This window comes from Zootoca vivipara, chromosome 7, assembly GCF_965207765.1.
Source record: "Zootoca vivipara chromosome 7, rZooViv2.hap1.1, whole genome shotgun sequence".
Taxonomy (NCBI): domain Eukaryota; kingdom Metazoa; phylum Chordata; class Lepidosauria; order Squamata; family Lacertidae; genus Zootoca; species Zootoca vivipara.
In genome coordinates, this window is record NC_142590.1 from 5,066,496 (window position 1) to 5,087,550 (window position 21,055).

A 21,055-nucleotide genomic window follows, 5' to 3' on the forward strand; every position below is an offset into this window, starting at 1 on the left:
TTACTACACCACTACACCATGGGGTTAGTGCCAAACCCCATAAAAATCACACTTTGACTCGCTGATTGTCTTTAAAAAAAGAAAGAAATTTCGTAACAGGAAATGGAGAGAAAGGAGGGAGAGAGGAAGCAGGTACTTTTCTTTTTTTTAAGTCCTTACTGAGGTCACAGTTTCAATGCCCTTTCTGTCCTTCCACTTCATACCTGCTGTGTAAGTGGAGGAAACCCAGAGTGGGAATGACCTGCTTCTGTTTTTCCCATGATCCTCTTTGGTACTATTTTTGGGGGGCAGCGAGGGGAAGGGTGGTTTGGAGAAAACTAGGATGAGTCAGGAGTGGGACTTGTGGATAAGGTTAGGTGCCCCTCGGCCAGCCACCCGCCATAATCTGAGCACTGGGCAGCAGGCGTGTAGGGTGAAAGTTCCTGTTTCCTGTACCAAAAAACAACATACTTTTTGACCAGGGGACGCACATCAATCCAAAATTAAAATGGAAGTATCTTGGGCTCCCGACGACCGCCTGCCGGGCATCTCCCCGTCCCCGGCCTACGCTGGGCGCGAGCGCGGAGCCGGCCTGTTTGGGCAGCGAGTCGGGTGCCGTCCGGCGCCAAAGGGAGGGGAAAGCGCGAGAGAAAGCGGCGCCCCAGGAGTCTCGCTCCCGCCCAGGTGCAGCCGAGGAGGAGCGGGGCGGGGAAAGCAAGAGAGGCTGACAGCCGGCGGGAAGGAAGAGGGAGGCGCGGCCGCCCTCCGGCCGGGTGGCTTGTTTTGCTTTCGTCTCAGCTCGGAAACTTCTGAGCCGCCCGGGTGGATGGAGGAGCAGCCGGTAAGTTTGAGCGGGCGCGCTGCTTTTATTCCCTGCCGTCCAGAATCCAGCTAGACCCGGACCCGGGTCAGCCCAAGCGGCCCAACAACCTTGGCCCCTTCTCCCCACCCCGCCGTCCATCCTCGCATCCGTTTCCCCGCCGTTTTGGCGCTCCCGGCCCTTCCTTGGAAACGCGTCGCGTTGCGCAAAGTGCTGCTTTGCGCGCACAAGTAAATGCGTGTTGCGGCGAGACCGGTCCGGGACGGGGATCCAAACACTCGGGACCAGCCGAAGCCGGTTTAAAGCCTGTCGTCGGTTCTGGGTCCGGGTCTCGCCTGCTTCCTCCCCAAGTAGATCCCGATTCCCGGAAGCTCCGGGCGCGCTCAGCGGTTTGGCGGTTCCCCAGCCCCGACCTGGGGAGCTCCGGAGCGGCTGCCGCATTTGACGGGCAACGGATCCAGGGGCAGACAAAAGAGCCCTTCTCCGGAACTGACTGCCGCAAGAGGTGGTGGAGATGGCTTTAAGACGGGATCGGAAAAACTCGTGGTTTCATTCCACCCGCAACTGTTAGCCACGCGGAAGCCTCATGTGAGAGGCGGCGCGCTCCTGACCACTGGCTCTGGGGGAGCCGGGAGGGAGGTTGTGTTGTTCTTCATCTCCGCCCCTGGGCTTCTGCCTTAGTTTTGATCTAGACCTGGGCAAGACCACACTTCAAGAAATATTGAGAAGAGCTCGAGACTCGTCCAGGGAGGGAAGGTAGGAAGGACTCTCCGGATTATATTCCTTGCGGGGGAGAAAATTGGGTTCACACGGAAAAACGACGTGCCCAAGTCCGCTTAGCCAGGCAGTGCCAGCCCCACAAACAACTGGTAAGAGTCCCCCAGTGCTCTTGCTGGAGCCCTGAGACAATGTGGGATCTGTTCGGCTTGGAGACTGTAGTATCACTGCTAGAGGGAGAACAGAGCTTTTTTTTAAAAAGAAAAGTGTTTTGCTGGGCATCTTTTTGGGGAAGTGGGACTTGTAGTGCTATAGGGCAAACAGAATTACATATTGTATGTCCTGTGAGGCTGTTTTAACACAGAGGTGTAAACTGAAAGTAACCCAGATTTCTTTTTTTTAAAAAAAAAAAACCAGCCATATTTTACCTATAAACATATATAATGAAAGAAAAGAGATTATGTGCCGTGATAAGAAGATGGCCACTGGCTTTAATGCCAGGGATTTCAAATAGTGGGCATGACGGCCCAGAATTTTTCACAAGAGAAAATGCTGTCGTGGAAGGGCAGATGATGCTCTTGCTGTGGTGTGTTCATAAAACAAAAAGGACCAGACTAGCAGCTGAGCAATTGTGAATGGGATGGGGAAAAGAAAAGAAAAGAAAAAGAAAAAAATGTGAATGGGGTGGAGATCCCTGGGATGGTGGCCATTCTGGTTTGCTGATGGCTGAGTGTGTGACCCGGCATATGTGGAGTTAATGGCCAGTTTGCCAAAGTCCATATAGAACAAGGGTAGGCAACATGGTGCCCTCCTCAAGCTGTGGACGGCGTCCCTATCAACTTCAGCCAGCGTAACCAAGGGTCAGGGATGATGGAAGTTGTAGTCCAATAACATACGGAGTACCCTAGGTTGGTTACCTCAGACCTAGACTAAAAACGACACATATTTCACTTGCATTGGCTTCCTGGAATTCCACACCGCTGTTCCACCACTGGTGCACAGATAGGTTATTCATCCCTGACATGCCCAAAACTTGCACATCTCAGTATTCGCTCACACTTTGGCACAGGAACAGTGCTAGAAATGAAGAAACGCATGACTTAACCATAGGGATGGGCGACTGGAAGTCACAGGGGCCAAGTCTAGATCCCAGAGGTTGTCTCTCTTATTACTCACCTGCAATCTATAGGCACATTAGGCCTATTTCTCCCAAGCTGAGACACAAGCCAGAGGCTCTTTAACCCCTCCCTTTCCAGTGTGAACAGCAAGGGAGGCCAGTTTGGCAGAGCTTCCCTTACTGGGCACTCGTCCTCCATCCACGGTGCAGTGAAAAACAGTGAGCAACTGGCAGCCAAGCTGCATGCGAGTGACACAAGGAATCTGTGGTTTCATCTTCAGATATCTACTGTATTCTGAAATCAGAAGCAGGTCTGATTTTGGTTGGGGCAGCCACCTTTTCTCTTGCATAATTTTCCTGATGGAAATAGTATCATCCTGCAGCCATCCATATGTGAACTTCTGAAGTTGCTAGTAGCTTCAGTAGAGGGGGAAAGACAGACAAAATGCTGGTGCCCTATACCCACTGGTGGAGCTAATAACAGCTTCATGAAGGGGCGGGTGTTTGATTGGGACAGGTAGAGAATGTGCTTTACCCTCCAAGCAATTCAGGAACTTGCAGGTGCAACACTGGGAGTTGCAGTCATGGATAACATACGTCCTGTGTGCTTCAAGAAAGGGTCTCTGGTGCTTTTCACACTAGCAGGGGAGGGGGCTAAAAGGCCCTTTGCCTTTGTTTTGCCTTTGTCAGACAATCTTGTTGGCTCTTCAGCTCTTGCTTGTGACTAGCCTGGGGCCCCTGGAACACTTGTGGTGGGTTCCAGGTGATACATACGCCTCTCTAAGCAGGAGCCCTCCTAAGGCAGAGGATGGGGGCATCAGAAGGCCCTGCTGTGGAGGCTGAGCCAGAGGGAATGGGGAAGGAGCCATGCTGGAGGCCAAAAACGGGATTCTCTGAGCGGCCAAGTACTTGTCAGAGCTTCACCATGTTGTTTATGAACACTGTCACATTTCTCCCTGGAGTTTAGAACAGGGGTCAGAGCAAAGAGCTCTGCTGAAGATTGTTGTTGTCTGTGCTCAGGAATTAGAAGGATGCTTGCCAAAAAGTTGCTTTTATTTCCAAATCTTTTAAAAGGGGTGGGGTGTACAGATCCTGGGGGTTAGTTTAGTGATTTTCTCTGGCCTCTGCACTTGCCTTTAACGCGCCCGTCCCTCAGACAGTTGACTTGGGAGCAATGGTGCATTTAGAAAACCTCTCTTTTGCATGTTCCTGTGGTCACATTGGGGGAAGGTGCACCTGCTATGTGTAGGAGGCCCAAGTGGGCAAGGCAAGCCACAGGGCCTGGCAGGATGGGTGGGTGAGGAGGGGCTGTCTCAAGAGACTTGCAGCATCCATTGAGGTGGAGTACCAAAACCCATCAGGCATGTCCAGTAAGTTAAATGCAAATCTTGGCCCCGTGAGTAGGACAAAAAGGGTCCAGCTCTCAGGGTCCTGTGCAACAGCCAACTTTAATACCTAGTACCATTAAGTGACTGCTTCTTAAATTGCACTGCACTGGAATTCTGCATTTCAAAGGGAGCCACATTGCCTACAAAATCCATCTTTAGTTGCATCCCTTACCGTGCAATGTTATACATGTTTAGTGAGTCCCATTGAGTTAAATGGAGCTTCCCAGGTAAGTGATTATAGGATTTCAGCTTAAGTCTTTATTCATTCAGTGAATTGTTGTAGGGTGTTAATGATAGGCAGAAAAGAAGGTGCCTTGAATAATGGCTGTCAAATTACCACAGTTTGTGTGTATTCGTTGAGGGACAAAAGCGAAAGCAAATTCAGTGAGCACACCACACTCTGCCTCTCAGTTTTGTTTTGTAAAATGTGTGTGTCTGTGATTCAGATTTTCATGCAATTTTTGACCAAGGAAAGAAAAACTAGACGAATGGATGAAAGTGAAACTCAAGGGACTCAAAGGCTGGAATTAGTAGCCATGGAGGAATCAGACACTGCAGGAAATGCTTATGAGCAGCTCAGATGGTTATGGGAAGGATTCTGACCAAGCCACTGTTGATGCTCAAAAAGAGCTTTTGCCTGTATCTTGGTTCACATGGAGATAAGTCAGTCACCCCGAGTCAGAAGAGTGGTTTTTTTCCCTCCTTAGTAGCTCTGTGGCACATTTTTCTTACCTTACCTAGAGAATCCTTTCCATGTTGACCTGACTACCGTGTTTCTCATATTATAAGACATGTCTTATATTTATTTTTTCCTCAAAAAAACACACTATGGCTTATTTTCAAGGGATGTCTTATTTTTTCCCTCCTCCTCCTCCTGCCGCGGCCGGCATTGCTGCTGCGCCTATCACTATGTCTTATTTTCGGGGTATGGCTTAAATTCCTTGAATGCTTAAAAATCCTGCTATGGCTTATTTTATGGGTATGTCTTAAAATATGAGAAACAGGGTATCAAGGAACCACTTACACATGTGCCATGAAATCCCTGCATGTTACTGGAGATTCCGTGGGCTGTTCCACGGTTTTACCATCAGTTTGACCCTGTGAAGTAAATTCACGACTCACCTGTAGCTGCCTATTGCAGTGGGGGAAGATTATTAGGGATGGACAAGATGCCGTTCAGGGATGCTCGCCTCCCATCTTGTCAGTGAGGAGCTCTTAATAATTGTCCGAACAAGCCTAGGGTTCCCAGGAAAGCCCACTTTCTGTCTTGATCATCCAAATGATTAGGTGAGAATCTTGGCATTTGGTTTCCTAAAAATACATTTCCTGTTCTTAATGTCTGAGAAACTAAAGAAACATGAGCATATATACAAGGATTGGAATAAAATGGGTGGGAATAAAACCTTCTGTGATTTATATGATGAAACTGTGTGCCTTCGTCCTTGGTAATTCTGTATGCAGCCAGTTTAGATGTTGCAGTAGACTCAAGTTTGCTGCAGTAGCGTCTGTGGTTAAAGTTATTAATTTTTTCTCAGTCGAAAAAATTTTTAAAAATTAAAATTTGTCCCTTAGAGACCAACTAAGTTTGTTCTGGGTATAAGCTTTCGTGTGCATGCACACTTCTTCAGATACTTCTTCAGCAAGCTTATACTCAGAACAAATGTAGTTGGTCTCTAAGATGCCACGGGACAATTTTCTAATTTTTTCGACTGCTTCAGACCAACCTACCTAAATTTTTCTCAGATACACTTTATATTTTCTGCACTTTGACCTTGGTCATATTTACTTAGAACTGAGCCCATTGATTTTACACTGGGCTTGCTCCCTAATAACTATGTTTAGGATTAAGAGAATGCAATGGGAATGTAGTGTGTGTGTGTGCGTGTGTGTGCGTGTGTGCGTGCGTGTGTGCGCCCTCCTGCTGTGATGCGAGGGCAGAGCCAGACACATTTTCCTCCCAGCAGCAGAGGTTTGTCATTGCAGCCAAACTACTGTGCTATGAAGACCCTTATCCACAAGCATAGCATTTTTCCCTCTTGCCAGCTGAATGGCAAGCAGAAATCCAGTTTGTGTTCACTGTCTTTCTGATTAGTAGATGCAATGATGGGGAGAAAGGATACATGTTGGAATTGTCTTGTTTCTTTCGCAAAGAAAAAAGTGGTGGCCATATGCTGAATTCTAGAAAGCAAAGGATTTGCTTTTCTCTCTAGAGGTTTAGCATGCCAGGGATCTGAACTCCCAAGAAAAGGAGCCCCACTACTAGCCATCTCAGATCCCAGTCTGACACACACACACACACACACACCCGGGAGGGGGAGGAACCTTGGTAAGCCGATGCCAGTAAGTCAGTAAAGGGGAAGACACCAGTACAGTACTTGCAGAGAGAGGAAGTCCCACCTGTGGGGTGGCACCAAAGAGAAGGCACTTACTCACAGCACCACACAAGAGGTTTCATCAGTTGGTGGAACAATGAGAAGGGCCTCCCCTGCAGATCCAAATCCTGGACCAGCAGAAATGGGGAGAGGCCCTCCTTCAAGTATTAGGTTTCCAAGTTGTTCAGGACTTCAGAGTTCAATGTCAACACTTGAATTGGGTCCAGTAGCAAAAAAAGCCAGTGCAGATTCTAAATAATTGTTATATGACTCCATTGTGCTACACCACACCAGCTGCAGATTCCATACTACCTTCAAGGGTGGTGGTTTTTCTACCCCTCCTGCAGTATTGAGGTTGAATGGGATCTATGATGTTTGACTGTAGTGCGAGGGAAATGGGAAGCAACAATCGGGACACTCTTGCTGGCCTGCTTCCTCCATTAAACCTCTGGCCAAGGTCAGGTCAAGCTTTTCACCTACCATTTTGATATGATTGCATACATTAACATCATTATAATGTTTTGATTCCCCTTTTGTACCTCCCTCCAGATTGCGCTGAAGGCTAGTGCTCCTATCTCCCCATCCCAGTCATACTACTAATCCTGCCCCTTTTGACATTAGGGCTCTTCAACCAGCCAGATGCTTCTCTACCATCACCCAGTCCTGCACACATCAAAATACAGACTGGCCAGCCACCTTGTTGTTTATTAACCTCACAGGACCCAAAACCTAAATGGAATGAGTCTGTGATTCATCATATTTGCAGGCAGGACATGAACCCTTTTAATAAAACACATACACACAATATAATCTTGCTGCCCAAACATCACTTCTTGATCTCAGACATTCTGCTGGCAACATTGCTTCATGTAACAAACATCTCCAGGGAGGGTTCACAATTTTACAATTCTTAATCATTTTAGCATTCTTTAGCTTTTTTTTTGTATTGGAAAGTGCCAAAGCATTTAAACCTTTATAGGCAAAAAATATGCTGTACTGGGGCCTGCCTCTTCCTCAGGGGGCAGATCCTGAGCCCCACAGTTGTTCCCTCTGTGCAACACCCCACACACACACACACACAGTGTAAAGGGAAAATTTAGTCTCCAGTTCAGTTGGCTTCTGGATTTGGAGTGTGGGAAATGCCAGCTTTTCCTTTGCCTCAGGCAGCAAAATGTCTTGGGTGAGTCGTCTTCTTCACATTGTTCTCTCCACTTGCTATAGTGTACCGTCTTAAGCGCCCCTGGCACCGTGGTGCAACGGATGCCTTCGGCACCCCCCCCCCGTTTCCCAGCGCGGCTGCCACAGGCGCTGCTGCGCGGCCGGCGGGCAGGCACAGCACGGTTGCCGTGGGTGCAGCTGCGCGGCAGACCGGCCAGCGGGCGGGCGCAGCTCGCGGCGCCCCCCTGGCGGGCCGGCGCCGTGGTGCCCTGCGCCACCCAGCTTGGCCGTAGGGCCGGCCCTGTGTGTGTGTGTGTCTGTGTGTGTGTGTTTTCTATCTGTAGCATTGACCTGTACCATAGTAGAAGTTGGGCGCACTAACCCAGGAGTAAGTCCAGCTGAATTTACTGGTGCTTACTTCTGAGTAGACATGCATAGGATTGTATTGTCAGGAGAAGAAGCTTTTCCTAGCATGAATGTAAATGGCGGAGGAAGCTTTATCTGTCAGACTTAAATTTGCCAACTGCTGGTAAAGGAACAGTGGAGGAAAAAAAGCACCTCTGGAGGAGTTTTGTAAAAGAAAGTGGCTTGAGAGAGATTTTGCTTTCCACAGGGAACACACACATGTCCTTCTCCACTGACCAAACAGGTTTTGCGGGATTTTGAAAGTAAAAAAATAAAACCTACAAAACATGTTTACCAGAATCAAAAGTGTAAGAGGGGTGAGTACCATGAGCTGCGATCATGGCCGTCTTAAGCATATCCTGCACCCACCCACCCCCCAGCAACTCCCAAACAAGGGAGGGGGCGGTAGAAAATGTCCTCTGCCTCCCCACCCCACCCCGATCCCAGCATGGTGGCGATCAAGCAGGAAAATGTGCTGGTGGACATGTTCTCTGGCGTCGGGGCGCCCGGGAAGGCTGCACGCCGCCTTTTGCCAGGAAGCAGGAGGAGGACAACAACCGGGAGCAGGGCCGTCTTTAGCAGATGCAGCGGCTTGGGAGGGAAGCAGCTTCCATCCTAAGCCTCTGCAGGGACCGCTCTCCTCCTGCGGAGGCTTGGGAAGGAAGCTGCACGCCCACCAGCCATATAGTTGGCGGGGCGCAGCTGGCGGGCGTGCAGGGAAAGGGGAGGCTGCCGGCAAAGCCGCACAGGTACCCCACTCGCTAGGGGGCTGGCGCAATGAACCACTAAGACTAATAGGAAAGACGGCTCTGGCTGCAATTCCTCTTTCAAACCATTTTCAACTCACTGGAAACATGCCTTCGTGTTTTTAAGATATTCCCTCATTATTATGGATAATTGTCAGTACAATTTTGAAAAGGGGGTATTTTTGCACGGACTATGTTTTTTTTAAAAAAAAAAAAACGTTTTCACTCTTCCAATTAATCCTTTAAACATGTTGACACAGTGATGGCATGAAGACTTGCGGGTGGTTGCTGGAACTTTATCTTGCATGCAAAGAATGGGAAAGCACCAATGACAGGAAAATAAATAATAATAATTAAAAGGGGAGAGAGAGAACATTATCAATGTGCACAAAAATAAATATTTTATTGGCCCAATGTATTTTGAATTTATTTTTTCCTGCACACTTTCTGTCCGCCATCTCCTCCCTGTTTCTCCATGTGTGGTGTAATGTGACCTAGCAACTCTTGCACCATTAATCTCTAGTCATGCCTACCAACCCACAGAATGCTTGGGAGTAAAAAGTGTGAAGCCTGTAGCTTTGATGTATATCTGTGCTATGCCACGCAGGCTGGAGTTGAGTGTTAAAAGAGGAAACTCTCTGAGCACTGCACACCCTTCCCCTTTTCCTGTAACACACCCTGCTAAAAAGCATTCAAAGGGTTGCACACTATATGGATTGATTCTCTCCCCCTCACCACCCTAAAAAAAACAAATGAAAGAGCCTTTCAGGGTTAGAAGGCAAAGGAAATTGGAAACAGGCTGACAAAAGCTCCCATTTGCTAGCATACATGTCTGGACCAGACTAGAGCCATGATGCACCACACAATCCTAAAAATCAAGGATAGCCAATAATGTATCCTGTAGATATGTTGAACTCCAACTCTCATCAACCCCTGGCAGCATGGCAGGAATGATGAGAATTGTAGTCCAAAGCAACTGGAGGGCACAGCATTTGCTACCCTTCTATAAATTGAGATTCCTGCACTGCAGGGGGTTGGACTAGATGGCCCTTGGGGTCCCTTTCTGCTCTATTCTATGATTCTATTAAATGACTCATTTGATGGTAGGGCTTTTGGTTGATGGGTTTGGCTTCCTCCTTTACAAATGCTAGTATAGTTCAATAGAAGAAAATGTGATTTAAAAAATCAATATACAGTATTACTATAATTAACAACAACAATGCAAATCTTAAAGGAATAAGCATTTTCTTCTGGAAGAGGAAGTAGCGGTATCATTTTCTTTTCTTTGCCTGAGTACATGCAAAATCAATAATGAACATCTTGAAATTCTCTTTTCAAGATGCCAGAAGGCATATTTTCTTTTTTTATGTTGTTCAGGAGGCTGTTCTTGCTCCTCTGCTTGGGACAATACAGTCTTGTTTTCATCCAGGAGCAGGGGAGGGGGGCTTTCAACTGTTTCAGACATTCTGCTCCACCAACAGGACTCTGCTTGTGTTCACCCTTTTTGGACGTCTAGTGGGATTGTCTCCTTTTGTCCTTCCCTTCTCTTTTACAAAATAATAATTTCCTGCACACTTGGGGAGTCTTCCACCTTGTCTGATGATGATCTGACTCCACTGCCTTACTAGTTGGCACAAGAAACACCATGTTTGCTATTAGAACATGTTGGCAGGATTGGTAACTGTATATGTTAGTTGGAATTCCTCACTTTCTTGTTGAGTCTGCTCTCTCTCTCTGTGCAAACAGTTTGATGCCAAGGAGGCTATTAAAAGCTCTGTGTGCCCCTTTAGATCTGGAATTTCATCTTGCAAGTTTCCAGTTTCTAACCTCTCTCTTGAAAAATTCCCGGCGAGAATTATGCACCACTCCTACCTTTTCTGTTTCTTTTTGCTCATCAAACATGCTGTGCCTGTACAGTTCTGCAGATCAAGAAAAAAAGAGGCACATGGTAGGGATTTCATACTATGTGTTTTATTCTGATTTATTGATTGCTGTACTAATTAGGCCAAATCGGAGCAGCATTCTGCAAATCAGACTATTTCTAGTATAATGGAACAGATGAAATAATTAAAGGAGTGAACAAGAGTAGAGCTCAGACACCAGACTAAGCCAGGATCTGCATCCAACCATCACCTTTTTTAAAACTATGAATTGTACCCTCACCAGCTCTTTGCAATCTAATATTTATAGTTGATTGATATTAAAAATAGGCCCTGGTGCCACGTCATTCCAAAAGTGCCACGCACTGCCATGCTTTGATAGTTAAACATTAACTGAAGGGAAATCAGAAGGAAAAACTAACATAATTGTTCTTCATATTCTCTTGAAAGGTTTTCGAAAAATTCACCTTCCAAGCAACAGTCGCAGTAGCTTAGCTGGTTAGACCATGGGGCTGATAACACCAACATTGCAGGTCCAGTCCCCATATGGGACAATTGCACATTCCTGCATTGCAGCGGGTTGGACTAGATCAGGCATCCCCAAACTTCGGCCCTCCAGATATTTTGGACTACAATTCCCATCTTTCCCAACCACTGGTCCTGTTAGCGAGGGATCATGGGAGTTGTAGGCCAAAACATCTGGAGGGCCGCAGTTTGGGGATGCCTGGACTAGATGATCCTTAGGTTCCCTTCCAACTCTAAAGTCTTATTATTCTCTGTCCCCTGTTGACAAGAGAAAGGGAAGCCTCGTAAACCTGAAGTAAGGGCTGGGATGCATGTGTTTGAGGGTTGACACCTTCTGATGGTGCTGAAGAGTCTATTTAGGTCAGAGGAGAAGGAGGCTGTTGTGCTTCAGGGAAAGAATACATTAAGGAGAGAATGGGGTTCCGTTCTTGGCTATGCCTGAAACTTCCTGAGCATCCTCAGGCAACTCGCATGGCTCTCTGCCATGTGGGGGCTTGGCAGGGTGTGATGAGGCTCCCTTTGTCCATTTAGATATTCATGCAGCTCTCCGTGACCTCAAGTAACACCAGATTGCTTCCAATTGCAGAACAGGGAGATAACATCCTATAAGGCCAACCAATAAATAAATTGGGCTCTCAGCTGACGCTGATGTGGTTTCAGTTAGTTTGGTGATACAGCATAATCCACCAACTAAAGCTGTTGTATGAAGGATTGAAATAAGAAAACGTTTGCTCCAAGCAACAGAAATTTAGTTATGCCTAAATTCTGTTGCTGTCAATGGGGCATTAGCAGAGCCGGCCCAACAATGAGGCAAGGGGAGGTGACAGCTTCAAGTAGCAGGATCCCAATGTAGATATTTGTTCTTCTCTCTCCCCCCCCCCCCGGCCCCTTGTGCTGAATGTAGATCTTCAGAGTGGGATAGGAGAACTGAAAACAATGCCAACATATTTCATATCTGGCAACAAACGTGCCCCTTGGGTTTCAGATGGTACATGGAAAGATGAGTCTAAAAATCCCAGGACACAAATTTTCACAGTCCTCTGGCGGCTCATTTACTGGAAGCAATGTATTTAGCATTAACTCGGCAAGTGTGTACTCAATTCTGACCAAACTAAGCCTCCTAGAGCAAAATATACACCAGGAGGGTTAGTTTGGTCATAATGCGAGTATACACTTGCAGAGTTTATGCTAAATACATTACTTTTGATAAATGAGCCACCACAGCTGCTAGAGGGGTGTGAAAATTTTTGTCCCAGGCTTTTTTGACTCATCTACCCATGTACTGGTTGCCAGTTTGGGGGGGGGGGGGAATGAGCTCTCCTATCTGACACCATTTTGTCATTTGCCTCGGGTGCCAAAATATCTTGGTCTGGCCCATGACTAACCTAAGTCCCATTGGTGTCAACAGGACCTAAGGGAACCAATGGCCAGAACCACTGAGCCTTGAGTTTAGTCCTGGAGAAAATAGCAGAAAAATGATACTGGAGAAAAGTAGTATAAGAACTAAATTACTATAATCATTAAAATGAAAGTCAGTACAATTCAATATAAAGATATAATTAAGTTGCTTAACAGTCTAGACCAGCCACACAATATAATATAATTTCTTAACAGAGCTTCATAGAAGATTAGTTATACAAGCATGGTTTGTCGATGTGCATATTTCCTGTTTTCCATCAACAAAGAAGCCGCACAGATCACATCACTTCAGAAATGACCAGCATTTATTAACCCAACAGACATGGGTATTCTTTTCCCCCCTCAACAAAGTTCTTAAAACACTGTTGTAGTGGAGATGTGGAAGAATTGTAGCCGAGGAGCTGTAGGTGGCCTTGTGCAATTAACCCTTCTTCCAAACCTGAGTTCTTGGAGATGGCCCAGCTGTGGATTGTTTTTGCCCAGCTGTGGATCATGGGGGACATACATACACCCAGGCCAGGTGATGGTAGCTGAGAAATTAAGCCTCACCTCTAGAGCAGGTGAAAACCAGAGGGCTTGAGCCCAAGACCCTCTTGGGGTGTCAATGCTGTGAGCTCCTCCATTGTAGGCTCTATGTGTAAATAAACCTAAACACCACAGTCTCTACTGTTTCTCATTCTGAGAAAACCAAACCCTGGGTAAGTGTCTGGAACCCCTGGAAGCTCTTCCTGCCTGGAGGTTAGGGTGGCATGCAACAATATTTGGGCTGAAATGATAGTAACCAATTTCCTAAATTTGCATCTATACGGATAGATTAGCATATGCACATTTTATGCAACTGTGTGTGGTCTTTTTGCGGTGTTGTGTCTCCTCTCTCTTGCTACTCCAAGCCTGGGATGTGCCTTCTGCATTGTGGCACAGCTTTAAGATAATAAAAGCAAGCAAGCAAGCTGAAGGCAACGAAAGCATAGAGGAATAAAACAGACAGGCAAGTTAATCATCTCTGCAAGGAGAAGGTTTTTATTTAGCTCACACAAAGAAAAGTTGGAAGCTGAATCCTATAGACCAGGCATGTCCAACAGGTAGATCACTGGCTCCCCTCAAAGACAACTTTGACTCCCCTAAAAAAGCTCAACAACTTTGACCTGAACCCCTAAAAATGGGCTTTCCTCCCTAAAAAAGCTCAACAACCTGAACCCAAAAAAATGGAGTAGATCACTGCCTGTTTTTAACTCTGTGAGTAGATTGCAGTCTCTTGGGAGTTGGCTACCCCTGCTAGAGAGGTAATTCTGTAGCAACTTATCCTGTAGGGGTTTATTTCTGCCGTAACAGTTAAGGTTTGATTGACTGCAGTTCAATCTTAAAGGAGAAACCCAAACTAAAGCTAATTTTAAAAGGGGCAAAGCACCTTTAAATTGAGAAGAGCCCCAAGCAAACTTAGCAACAGGAAAAGTTACTTTAGCCTGCAATCCTATGCATACTTACCTGGCAGTAAGCTTCATTGAACTCGGTGTGGCTCAGTTCTAAGTAGACATCTAGAAGAGTGTACCTTCAGTACGTCTTGTGTGAATTAACTTTACTGGCTAAGGCTTCAGTTTCTTTTAAGTTCTATTTTAAGTTCAGTAGAAAACCAGACAGTAGGCTGAGCAATGTGCTAATTTCACCAAGCTAAGCTGCCAAAAAAGTCCCACGTGGTCACATTTGACTTCTAAAGAAAACATCTAAAAATTAGGGGAAAGTTTAAAAAGGAAGTGGAGAGTCAAGAGGGTCATATCTCTCCCAAACAGTGATTGCTTAAAACAAAAATAGTGGAAACTCAGCTTCTTTACCCATTTGTATATTGGCTGTGCTTGACTGCTTTACACCAAAACAAAGCATTGGGCTGGACATGATGCTCATGTACCTTGTATGGTGTGGTGCATCATAGTGGTGTGGTTGGTTCATTTTGAGAAGCTCGACACTTTCTTTAGATATATTGCTCAGGTGCTGTTTCTGAATTGTTGGGCACAAGAAACATTTGCATTGCGATTTTGTCTCTGTTCATCCTTTCACCACCTTATCTATCCTAGACTAGTCTTCCATGAGGGTATTGTTGTATAGGCCATGGGTAGGCAAACTAAGGACCGGGGGCCGGATCCAGCCCAATTACCTTCTCAATCCGGCCTGGCGGACAGTCCGGGAATCAGCATGTTTTTACATGAGTAGACTGTGCCCTTTTATTTAAAATGCATCTCTGGGTTATTTGTGGGGCATAGGAATTCGTTCATTTCCCCTCCCCCTCCCCCAATATAGATAGATAGATAGATAGATAGATAGATAGATAGATAGATAGATAGATAGATAGATATTTCGACACACACCCCCAACAAGGTCTGTGGAGCAGCCCCCTGCTGAAAAAGTTTGCTGACCCCTGGTATAGGCAGTCTTGCCATAGTGCAAATGTGCATGTATTTACATACATACGGCTGGAACAGATAGGAAAAGAGGCAGGGGTATGGGCTCTGGGCTACCAAATGCAAAGCCACCACAGTGGGCACACCAAAAGTCCGAACAATACAATTGTTTGTGTGTTTCATATGTCTCCAGGTTGGATCTAGAGTAGGGGTCCCCAAACTAAGGCCCGAGGGCTGGATGCGGCCCAGTTGCCTTCTAAATCCGGCCCGCGAACAGTCCAGGAATCAGCATGTTTTTACATTAGTAGAATGTGTTCTTTTATTTAAAATGCATGTCTGGGTTATTTGTGGGGCATAGGAATTCATTCATATTTTTTCCCAAAATATAGTCCGGCCCCCCACAAGGTCTGAGGGACAGTGGACCAGCCCCCTGCTGAAAAAGTTTGCTGACCCCTGATCTAGAGAAAACTGGTCAACCTTATACCCCCAGAGCAACATAGAAACTTTGCCACTGGGAAGCTTTAGGCAGGAGAGCTTTCATGAGGTGAAATCCCTGTTGAAAATAAGCAAAGCTAGTTCATTGGGTGTTAGATACTTGTTCAGTAGGAGGATGCTAAGCACCTAGCTGCCTAATTCCTCCCTCCCTCTTTACCACAGCAGCCCCAGCATTTGCAGCTGCAGAAAGAACTCTGCTAAGTCCTTTCAGAGAACCCTACATGTTGGCAATGTGATTTGTTGTAGGAAGTGGGGGGGGGGAGACAGAAAGCCATGACACACACACACCTCACACCAAAAGCACCCACATGCCTAGTATTTGTACTGGAGATGAGAATCAGACCTATCTCTTCACAGCCTATTCCATAGAAATTCATTGATATGCTGTGGCTATAGCAAAAACCAGATGTACGTTTAGAAACAGGAACCATATGAAAAGTTGCAAAACTGCACAATAATAATAATAATAATAATAATAATAATAATAATAATAATAATAAATAATTTATTATTTATACCCCGCCCATCTGGCTGGGTTTCCCCAGCCACTCTGGGCAGCTTCCAACAGAAAAATAAAACACAGTAATCTATTAAACATTAAAAGCCTCCCTGAACAGGGCTGCCTTCAGATGTCTTCTAAAAGTCTGGTAGTCGTTTTCCTCTTTGACATCTGTTGAGAGGGCATTCCACAGGGCAGGCGCCACCACCGAGAAGGCCCTCTGCCTAGTTCCCTGCAACTTGGCTTCTCGCAACGAGGGAACCGCCAGAAGGCCCTCGGTGCTGGACCACAGGCTTTGATTATAAGAGCTGGGGTGACAGTTGTCCTGGAAGCCCAAGAGAACGTGACTAAGCCTGAGGCCAAGGGTCACAGGAAGTGCAAATAAAAATACCAAAGGTATTTGCCCCCTTGACATCCTCTGATGTCATCTGTTGTTGCTGCTGCTGCTGCTGTTTTCCCTAGGGCTGTTCCTCAAAGCATTGTCAAGCTCTGTGTGGTTCATGATAACCTTCAACAGCAAGTCAGAATCAGTCTGGGAAGGTGGGGGTGCAGATGTATATAATTTGAGCACTGAACTTTTTGACGAAGCGCCCATTGCAGATTTTGCTTAAATGTGCAATCTTCTCTCCTAGATCAAACTTGGTTCTGTATGTTTACTGCAGAAGACACCTGTGCACTGTGCTGATTGGCTTGGAAGCCTCTGCTGGCATCCCCCCTCCACCCCTCCCTGAAGCAATTTCTCAAGGTATTTGGATTTTATACTGCCTTTTAAAGGAAAAGGGGGGAGAGAGAGGCACAAATACACATTTAGCTGGAAAAAAAAGTCCATTCAGCCTTTTGGAAACAAAACAAGTCACACTTGAGAAGCTAGTTTCAAAATGGGGGGGGGGGGTTGACTCCAATTATACCTACATGTGGTAAATCGTTACCCCCATTTTGTGGCATCATTCACAGGATATTATTTTTATATTTTATTTTCTTCCGCAATGTTTTATTTTGGAATGTTTCATTTAACATTTTAATGTAAGCTCTAAACTGCTTTGTTATTCCCCTCCCTAAAAATATAAAGCAGTATAGAACTGGAATGAACAATAAAATAATAATAATGAAAAGCAGGTGGCATTTCGCCTTTTGTGAGGTGAGGTGAATCTCTGGGCGGAATCTATCAGAACATTAAAATACAATAATCTGTTAAACATTAAAAGCTTCCCTAAACCATAGCTGCCAAGTCTCCTGTATTCCCTGGGAAAACCCCGTTTTTCCAGCCATTTCCCGCTGGCAGCCCGGATTTTTAAAAACCCCGTAAATCCCCCGGATTCTTACCGGCCCAGGGAGTCTCCTTCTGCGCATGTCTGGAGTCTCTGGACATGCGCAGAAGCGATTTCTGGCGCTGTGGCCATTTTGGAAATGGGCAGAGCATGTGTAGAAGCGATTTCCGGTGCTGCTCTGCCCAGTTTCAAAATGGCCGCAGCGCGACTTCCGGCACTGTGGCCATTTTGGAAATGGGCAGAGCATGCATAGAAGCAACTTCCGATGCCACTCAGCCCAGTTCCAAGATGGCCGCAGCACGACTTCCGGTGCAGCGCTGCTGCCGATCCCAGATTTTTCAATCTGGGAGTTGGCACCTATGCCCTAAACAGGGCTGCCTTCAGATGTCTTCTAAAAATCTGGTAGCTGTTTTTTTTTCCTCTTTGACATCTGATGGGAGGACGTTCCACAGGGCGGGTGCCACTACCGAGAAGGCCCTCTGCCTGGTTCCGTGTAACTTGGCTTCTCGCAATGAGGGAACGGCCAGAAGGCCCTCGGCATTGGACCTCAGTGTCCGGGCAGAACGATGGGGGTGGAGACGCTTCTTCGGGTATACTGGACCTGCACGAAATGCCTGCTTTAAACCTCCCCCCCCCCATGTCATTCAGCTACATCTCCCACCCTCCCTAGTTTATGGCTCAAGGGTTATGGAAATCCAACATCTGAAGGCTCCACTGGGTGATCTTGAGTCAGTCACTGTCTCCCAGCCAACCCACCTCAGAGGCTTGTTGTGAGAATAAAATGAAAGTGGGAGAGCCATATATGCCACCTTGACTCTCTTAAAGCTGTGGAGTGTCATAATAGCCTTACCAGCAGAGATCTTTGGCTAATACCTGAAGGGGATACCCGATGGCAGCCTTGCTTTACCTTTCATCTTCCACCTGTGTAGGGGCTGGTGAGAGGAATTGGCACACAAGACCCATGTGCTCTGGGCAGCAGACGGGGACCCAGCAGGCGAGAGGAGTGGCCTAACAGCCCACCCACCCGTCCTCCAGCCATGGAGCAGATCAGTCAGTTTTTCCACTCCATCTGGACTTTCATCCTCTCCAAACACCAGGAGGGGGTCTACAACACCGTCTGCCTGGCTGTGCTTCTGGGGCTGCCCACCCTCGTGCTCCTGCTCAGCATCTTTGTCTGTTGCCACTGCTGTTTCTGCGGCGGTCGGAGGAAGGACAGCGGGAGCTACAGCACGAGTGAGAAGAGGAGAAAGAAGTTGAGGAGGAGAAAGAAGGAAGAGGACCTGTGGATTTCTGCACAGCCCAAAGCGCTCGTGCTGGAAAAGAGGCCATCGCTGCTGGCCTAGAGAAAGGGAGGGATGGACAGGAGCTTGTGCATGTTCACACACACACACACACCCCTTCTGTTAAAGGTTTCACATTGCACTTTGGGCCACATAGCCTAAGACTGAGGACAAATCATGCTGGCTCCCTCCCCTTTAAGCACTGATTTTCATCTTTTTCCTCCCTTTTCCTTTTTATAAAGGTGTTTGGATTGAAGAAGCTATCTTGGCCCATCACCGGGGTGATCTGGGGAGTCTTCAGCTGGGCACACATTTACATGCACACTGCTGATCACAAACAGGTGGCATGAGCCAACAGCCATGCCAACAGACATACTAGTCCAATGTGTATAGAACGACTTGCTTGAACAGACTTGCCAGCCCTTTTTGCAGTTAAGGAACAGGTATCTGTGACTCTTAAACAAGCCTTGGACTAGCACTAGCAAACTATGTCCTGACAAACTTATGTACTTATAAACCAGCACTGTCACCATATGCCTACCCACAGGGACAGAGGACTTCTTCGAAAGGTGTTATATGGGCACTGGCTTAGATGGCTTTAAGAGGGGATTAGTGGGGCGGGACAAGGCCATCAGTGGCTTTCCCCCTCAGTTTCTCAAATTGGGTCTCCACTCTTGTTGCGCTACAACTCCCATCATCACCGGCCAGCAGGGTCAGTGGTCAGAGAGAATAGTCCAACAACAGTGGGGAACCAGGTTTGAGAAACGCCGGCCTAAGAGATATTCTAGGTTTCAAGGTAGTGCAAGTCATTGTACCACATGCCGGGAGACAAATAATGAGAGAAGGCAGCAACCTTAACCCCTTGCCTGTGGGCTTCCTGGAAGCACCTTGCTTCTCCACTGTTGGAAACGGATGTTGAATTGGGTGGACCTTCGCCCTGACAAGAGTCCCCTAACTCTGATGCCAGATTTCACAAATCCGCCACAATATCTGCCCCAAAGGCTATAATTAGGGCTTTGTGTACTATTGTTGCCACAGAATTCCATATAACCAAGAATTTCAACGCTTCAATGGGTTTTAGGTTTCTTGCCCACAGTCTCACGAGTCTGGTTAAATCCTGCCTTGAGCAGGATTTCTAGGCAGTGAGGTTCAGCACCTCCGTCCCTTCCTCAGCTTTAGAAGTGGTGTCTCCATTTCCGTCTTCATCCCAAAGCTTCCTTTCCTTTCTGATTCTGGACAGAGTTTCTTCCCAGGTTCCACACAGCAGATCAGAGCCTCCCTCAAGCCCATATCTAACTCCCTGGAGTTACTGGCTGTCGCCTAAGAGCAAACCCCCCTGGATACGGTAGGACCTGCTTCTGTGTAAACGTAAATGGGATAGAGCTATGAAACTCGTTTCTATGAGGGCTTCATACCCATCAGCACATCCAGGAATTTGGGAGAAATTTCAACTTGGGCCAACATTCCAGGTCATCTGTAGATGGAATGCTAATGAATTCTCTGACAAGGCAATTGCTGGTGTATTTTTAGATACCCCCAGGCTTAGGCAGTGGTGTGACTAACTGCCTTTCTTTCATCAATACTTGTCCTGTGCCTTGTTTTTGTATATGCATTCCAAGGTTGTCCTTATATTGCACAGTTTATGCACACATGCAAAACAAAAAACAAAAAAAGCACCCAACCCAACAAGCCTTTTATTTAAAAAATAAATTTATTTAAATGAAACTAACCTGATTATTTATTGTGTCTCAGCCTCTACTTCTCATTTACTGGGTGGGAGAGAAAAGAAAATTATTATTTTACTGGCCGCAGGGAAGCGGTTTGCACAGAGATGAAAAGGGAGCTGAAATGCTTCTCTTTTCTTTGCTGAAATCTGAGGACAATCACAAAAGCTCTCGTCCACAGATTCAGGCCTGCACAAATTATAACCTACCAAGCATAACACCCAGTTGTTGTGTTGTGTGCTGGGTGCTTCACACACACACACACACACAGAGAGAGAGAGAGAGAGAGAGAATTTGTAGCTTTTATTTGGTAAGGCAAGTGGTACAGGCCTGCCTAGTTCTTGTTAGTCAGCTGTTGTACCTACAAGTGGGACTGCCTGGCTAAGCAAGCAATGAAGCAGAAGCCTAAACAATTACTCAGGAGTAATTCCAACTGAATTCAATGAGACATTCTCTTGTGCATTTTATAGCCTTATTCATTACTAGTAACACCCCCACCCCCAATCTAGTTGCCCAAGTACTCTGGGTGGCTGTCAACATAATATAAAAGAACACACAGTACACCAGACATTAAAAGCTTCCCGACACAGGGTTGCCTTCAGCTGCCTATGGAAGGTTGCATAATTGTTTATCTGTTTGATGTCTGAAGGGAGGGTGTTCCACGGGGAGGGCGCCACTACCGAGAAGGCCCTTTGCTTGGTTCCCTGTAACTTCCCTTCTCGCAGTGAGGGAATTGCCAGAAGGCCCTTGCTGCTGAACCTTAGTTAAGTGGGGGGTCAACTTAAATTGAGTGATGGAGTTAAGGACATAGCTGTTTAACTTTTTGAGACTGCTGTGGTGCCATTTCTGTCACAGTAAATGAAAAAATAC

At 46.5% G+C, this 21,055-nt stretch overlaps 2 protein-coding genes across 4 annotated transcripts in view; one reads left to right on the forward strand and one right to left on the reverse strand.

The window, feature by feature from the left end:
* The window catches only part of LOC132592420 (uncharacterized), a 29,066-nt gene extending 27,693 nt beyond the window's left edge, over positions 1–1,373 (reverse strand). The window contains exon 1 of the mRNA XM_088674847.1: positions 451–1,373. Coding sequence (XP_088530973.1) covers positions 451–1,240 — 790 coding nt within the window. The 5' untranslated portion in view covers positions 1,241–1,373. The remainder of the gene's footprint in view (positions 1–450) is intronic.
* On the forward strand, positions 683–20,186 carry KIAA0040 (KIAA0040 ortholog). 3 transcript variants are annotated; one of them, XM_035122717.3, is made up of 3 exons: positions 683–820; positions 16,546–16,658; positions 18,111–20,186. In XM_035122717.3, the coding sequence occupies exon 3, from the start codon at positions 18,219–18,221 to the stop codon at positions 18,522–18,524; it is 306 nt and encodes a 101-aa protein (XP_034978608.1). In that variant the 5' UTR covers positions 683–820; positions 16,546–16,658; positions 18,111–18,218; the 3' UTR covers positions 18,525–20,186. The 3 variants fall into 3 exon arrangements, with proteins under 3 accessions (XP_034978608.1, XP_034978609.1, XP_060132579.1); XM_035122718.3 differs by lacking the exon at positions 683–820 and adding an exon at positions 1,414–1,555; XM_060276596.2 differs by lacking the exon at positions 683–820 and adding an exon at positions 1,531–1,668.
* The last annotated feature ends 869 nt before the right edge of the window (positions 20,187–21,055 follow it).